At 46.9% G+C, this 6,000-nt stretch overlaps 1 protein-coding gene across 1 annotated transcript in view; it reads right to left on the reverse strand.

Moving 5' to 3' along the window:
- Positions 1 to 5,264, reverse strand: part of CRACR2B (calcium release activated channel regulator 2B) — a 29,171-nt gene extending 23,907 nt beyond the window's left edge. Inside the window, exons 1-3 of the mRNA XM_010124056.2 lie at positions 5,015 to 5,264; positions 3,428 to 3,539; positions 448 to 619 (exon numbers count right to left, since the gene is read on the reverse strand). Coding sequence (XP_010122358.1) covers positions 448 to 619; positions 3,428 to 3,539; positions 5,015 to 5,227 — 497 coding nt within the window. The 5' untranslated portion in view covers positions 5,228 to 5,264. The remainder of the gene's footprint in view (positions 1 to 447; positions 620 to 3,427; positions 3,540 to 5,014) is intronic.
- Between the last annotated feature and the right edge of the window lie 736 nt (positions 5,265 to 6,000).

Here is a 6,000-nt window from a genome sequence, read left to right on the forward strand (position 1 = left end):
ACCCAGTCCCAAACGGCCCCTTGAGCATAGATCTTTCACGCTCTTAGAACTAAGATTGTCTGAACATATGTGAACAGTCACCCACCATTTTGGAACAGACGGCACACTCATCCTTCTTACCTTGTCTAACCCTCACATGCTTCTTTTCATTTGCTGTGTGCAGACTGGCTTCCACGCCATCAACTGCTACATTTTACAGCTGTGGTATGAACTCGAGTTTGGGAAACTCTTTGTGAAAAGCACTACACTAAAAGTAATTGATGAGAAAACCTAGACTTCACTGCATTTGTTACCAAGTGTAAGAAAACCCAAGACAGCAGTACAGAAATCCCAAGCAGTGCTTCAGGGTGCTAGCAGCTCAATTCACCTCTTTGCTGCTACACTGAAGTTTTGGTATTGCAAGATGAAAACAGAGTAGAAGTAATGCCATGTGACTCTCCTACTTACTCTTCAAACATGTGGGCTGCTCCAAGCTGCTCCATCATGGAACAGAATCGTTTCTCTTCATCATCATCTGCTGGGTCCAAGTCATCTGACCAGCCTGACTCAAATGTCTCCTCATGTCTGGAGTGATCCATTCTTCCAGCCCCTTGACACAATTCAATACCTATTAACTTTCCTGGTTGAAGGAGAAGGGAAGAAGGAGAATAAAATAAGTCAAATTGGATGTCATTTAATAAGCTGCTATTCAAATGGCAGCCCGACAGAGGTCCATGAGAAGCTGCCTGCTTGCTGGTGGTATAGAATACAGCTCCTGGTCAGTAAAGAGCCTCTGTTCTGATGTCCTGAGTTATGTCAGTGTCCAGCCTGCAATGCTGGGACTGAAACTAACTCCCAGACCAACAACAGACTGTTAGGGCTCTGCTCACATCTGCGTGAAGATGATCTACCACCCACGGCCTCGGACTCTCAGCATGTGAAGCACGCGGCATGAGGTCACTTCCGAGCCCACAGCGCTGCTCCATGGGAGTGTTGTTAGTGATCCCACAAGCTCCCTCTGGGACTGCGAGCTTGACACTGAATAGCACCATGCCTCAGTTCCCCAGCTTAAAAAAAGTGAGGAGGAGATCATTACCCTTCCTTTCTCATGTGCTACATCTGTTCTGATTCAAGTGCTACGGGACAAGGTCCGCCTCTTGCTACGACTGTGGTGTAGTGTCTGAACAAAATTAACTTACCCTCCAAACACCCCCTCCCGCCCCATCCCACGTACAGATGGCTTCCAGCTATCTGGATCCTGTTTCATGCTGAGACACTAATGCCATGAGAACATCATGCTATGCAAGGCACGTGACAAACACTGGCGATGGGAACAAATTCTTCTCAAAGAAAAAAATCAAGCAATCCTATCCAAAATGCAGGCCCCCATCCTGTATACAGAGGTCAGACCTCCATTAGCAGCTACTCTTCCTTTCCAAAACATATCTGCTTGGTTCAAAAAGCAAAAATGACATCCCAGCCACAGGGCCAGGAGCCAAGGATGTTCAGAGCACAGATGAGAACATGAAGCTACTCTAAGGGGAAAAATATCCACTATTTGTGTACCTCAAGTAACTTAATGTTACCACTTCTTAGCTCCATATCTCCAGAATCTAGCTGCTTCCCTCCTGCTATTAAAATGTGCTTTAAAAATCTTGCAGTGTGGAGATTAGTAAGGTTAGTAACTGGTTAGTAACTGGCCCTACTCCATTTGAAACCTGAGGCTCAGACAGTTAATTAAAGCGATGGGCTTAGATCAGGCACTTTGGACGTCTGCTTTAAATAAAGAGCCATTATCTCTTTTACAGCTGGGAAAATTGAGGTAGAGAATGATCTGAAGATAGTTTTGACATCCTAAGAAGAATCTCCGATTGCTTTAAATTGAACATTTTAAATGTATACTCTTTTGTCAGCTGTGCAGATGCACCCTGTAACCTCTCAGAGGACATGCAAGGAGCTCTCAAGATGCAGAGTTGATTGCAGCTTGAACCACTTCCCTTGATTTCCCCCTGCACACTCCAGAAGGAAGACACCAATATGCCAGGCCAAACTCTTGAGTTATGGGCAGAGTCTGAAAAGGATTTAAATTAAGCCAGACACAAAGAACAACCATAAAGGAAAGAAATGCAAAAGTGTTGTGTTTTGCCTAGACCGGAGCAAGTCCCACGGAGCCAGGCTACCAACATGGGGTGGTACGTGACAACTGGTGGCTGACACAAAAGAGAAATCTTGCCTACCTCTGCCAGCAATGGCCCTGAGGCAGGTACCCTCATGATGTCCCACCTATGGCTATGGCTGGGACAAATGCCTAAAACAATGATATCTGGGAATAACCAAGTCACAACACAGACTTGGCACTGTGGATGCCAAGGTGTCCAAATGGCACCCATTCACCATCTACACAGTGCTGGGCAGGAAAAACCATGCTCCTGAGATGACTTTTGTTTCTGGCAAAGGCAGCAGAACCAGACAACAAGGCCTCACTCCTGCAGGCTCGTATCTCTTACACAAGGCAGACACAGGCATAGTCAGCAGGCACTCAATGGGTTAACACAGAACAGGCTGGCCTAAGACACAGCTTTCCACATTTATTCCAAGGAAATCTTTACAGCTTCTCCTTTCAGGACTGGCTGCTTCTGGCCATTCAGATCCAAGCACCAAAGAGACCCTCGCCCTTTCCAAGATGACAGAAAGCCACAATGTGAGCAATCAGGACACTACAGCTCAAGAGCTTCCTCAATGACTTCCAAAAACGCTAGACCACCTGCATTCACTTGCTTTGACCTGATCCCATTAACACATCTACATGTCTAGGGAAGGTGCTAAGAGGGTGCAGATATTCCGAGAGCTTACTACCAGCTAAGGCAACTAAGCACCCATGGCAAAGGTTAGTAGTGCTATGGTGGTCCCTCCTCCTTAACACTCCTTGCACTGCTTGTGCTGCTGGATGAAGACTCTGGCCTAGGATTATCATTCTCCTAGTGTCTGGAAAAGGCAAGAGTAAGAGGAAAGCAAAAGCTCATTTGCTAGTGTGCCAACCTACTAACAGGACTCCTACTAATATCCTTGAACAGCACTGAATAAACCAGCCGGAGACAGCTGTCATTTCTGTCCCCTCATCCAACAAGGGTCCTTATGCAGATGAACAGCTGTGGACACATGGCCAGATACAGGCTGCAGTGTGTTCCATCTCCAGCAGCAGATGTTCAGAAGCTGGCTCTACCAGGTAGGCAGGTAACAGTTGCGGAAGAAGGCAACACAAAGCCTCAGGAAGGGGGACAGCAGTATTGTACGCACATCTTCTCCAGTGAGATTCACATAAGCATGGGACATTGCCCTGTACAGCTGGTACAGCTTCAGCAGAACCACTGCACTTTCTTTCTTACCAACATAAAACATCATGTCACAGGTGGGATTTTTCCTTCCTCTGCCTCTGTGCACTCCTTACCCAGTCCCATGCTGAACTCCACAGGCGTCAGGTATCCATTATTGTTCTGCTCCAAGCTGTCAAAAACAGTCTCCAGCTGTTCAAGGGTTAGGGGGAGTTCACTCTGGAGCCGCTATAGAGGCAAAAGAACAAACAAAATTAAGACATGACTCAAGTCTTCCCTGTGACCAGCTCCTATCCCTGCTGCCCTCTGCTTTGGCCCACAGCAACGTGCCCTTTCGGCACTGCATCCTGGCGGGGATGCGACAGTCTGCCCGTACAGCTGAGCAATGACACAAATCCCTGTTTGTACCCACTGGTAAGGCAATGCCTTCCATTACCGGATGATTCAACCAGGACTGCTGAGAGGGAGTTTTGGCTTATTTTGTTTGGAGGGACATCAACCCTCTTCCCTCCCTCACTTCAGAACGGCTGCCGCTAGTTCACTGCCTGCCTCCCTCACCCCTGCCCAAGCCCTGTCCAAAGGTGGCTGCCCCTGGAGCACTGCCAGCTTCCTGTGGACCACTGCTGCTCCCAAGAGAGCTCTCGATGGGCACATCAGGTACCCAGCTCCATTTCTTTGGCCAGAGAGGGAGGACAGACTTGTGGGTGCCTGGATTCAGTTCCCATCTCTTGCAGGAAATCTTGCAGACCATAAACAAAATGTTCAGTCCATAACAGAGAGTCAGTTTTCTGCTGTCATCTTCTGCCTGTTGGGACTGTATCACTATTTTCCCAGCACAGACAAGGAGCAGAGATATTTCCCTTCATAATATATGTGTAGAGCACCTAGCGTGAAGGGGCACCCAAAGAAGCTTCCAAATAACAAGAAGTGAGTACTAAAACCTCACTACTGTCTATTGAATGATAGATAAAAGCTTAATAAATACTTACTAACGTAACTATCCAAAATTAGGCATCACACAAAACAAAGTGAGTCAATAATTAAACCAGCATAGACCTGCCAAGTGTTAATTATAGATGGAGAGAGAGATGAAATAGAAGAAAAACAATCCGTATGTAACCTTCCTGATAAACCATTAAACCAAAACTCACAAAGAACTATAGAGATTCTGTTAACAAATACTGTTTTCAACATACAGCAGCAAAACACATTATTCTAGAGAAAAGTTATAGTTCACACCCAAAGTGAGTTTTTGAGATCAGGCTTTAGCTATGATTGAAACAAAAAAGTTACTCAGCTTTTTTTTGTTAAGAGGTTGGTAGATTTTTTTTCATTGTTGACTGATTTTGGGAGAGGTTGTTGTTCTGTTTTGTTTTTTTAGATTAAACCAGATTTTTTTTCCCCAGAGATTTCCCATCCACTGCATGCTTAATGTTTGTAGAAACTGTTGCAGGGTTTTTTTTTTATTTTATGCATTCATTAAAAAAATCGGCATTGCAGTCTCACTTGTCCCAGGCCCTCCTGGGATTTTCAGTTCCTAGCAGCTGGCTGTGGCAGAGTTTGGTTCCCAGAAATCTGAACGTGACAGAGCCCACGTGCACACCCACGCTTCCCAAGAGCAAAGATATGCCACATTCTCCCTTTTTGTGCCACCCATGACTTTACAGCTCCTCTCAGGAAAGGGAAAGGATTTTTTCCCTCACCTGCATGTCCACCTTGGTGATAAAACCCTTCTCGTCCTTGTCACACAGCTGGAAGAGCTCCCTTGCCTTCTCAAACATCTCCACTTGTACATCTTCCAGTTCGCTCATTTGGCTGGAAGGAGAAGCACCAGGAGCCACTCCATCCTCCTCATCCCCTTCCTCTTGTCCTTCCCAGTGGACATATCGCAGGAGTGCTTCCCTCTGGTTCTCCATCTTCTCAAAGTCTTTTCCACCTAGGGCAGCGGCAGATGGAAGAGCTGCGAGGCAGGAAACAGAAATCACAGTCAAACACGACCCTCCACTTCCACCTCACACATCATCTAGTTATGGTGCCTTGTTGGTTGGAAAGAACAATATTCAGCACCCGTATCTCTTACCAAGTGGAGGAAGCCAGACAGTGTGCAGAGAGTTTGCATCAGAGGTACACAGCACACACAGGTACACACTGTACACAACGTGGGTGTAACCAAGCCTACCAGTCAGCTGTAACTCTCCACACTGTGAAGGGCTCCAGACCCTACACCAAGCAAGGATGCTCTTTTGCCATCTCTCCTCCTCTGGCTCAGACCTACAGGGCAGTCAGAGCTCAGGTGAAAGCCAGGTGCCAAGGGAAGGTCTCAGGGCAGATGAGAGAATGGGAAGGGAATATTAAAGCACACAGGTAAATCTGCACGGAAGCATGGTGACAGCATTGTTAGCTGAGACAGAGGGCTTGAACACCATGAGCAGGGCCAGCTCCCAGCTCTCGCACAGCTCCCTGGATGCACTGACCAAAGTGCTTCTCTCTAGTCTTGGTTCCTCTGGTAACAACATGTGCTTTTCTTCCTCCTGTTGCTTTTCTGCACCACCTTTGAACGTCAAACCTGCATCACAACTGCAAGAACTGAGAGCAGGATGAAGGCAGAAAGGAGGAAGATCTGTGCAAGTGACAGAGGAAAGAGAAGAAATGTCTCTCCCGGCCCTCTCCTGCGCAGGTCCCCTGGCTG

Source organism: Chlamydotis macqueenii, chromosome 5 (genome assembly GCF_036417535.1).
Source record: "Chlamydotis macqueenii isolate bChlMac1 chromosome 5, bChlMac1.mat, whole genome shotgun sequence".
In the NCBI taxonomy this organism is placed as follows: domain Eukaryota; kingdom Metazoa; phylum Chordata; class Aves; order Otidiformes; family Otididae; genus Chlamydotis; species Chlamydotis macqueenii.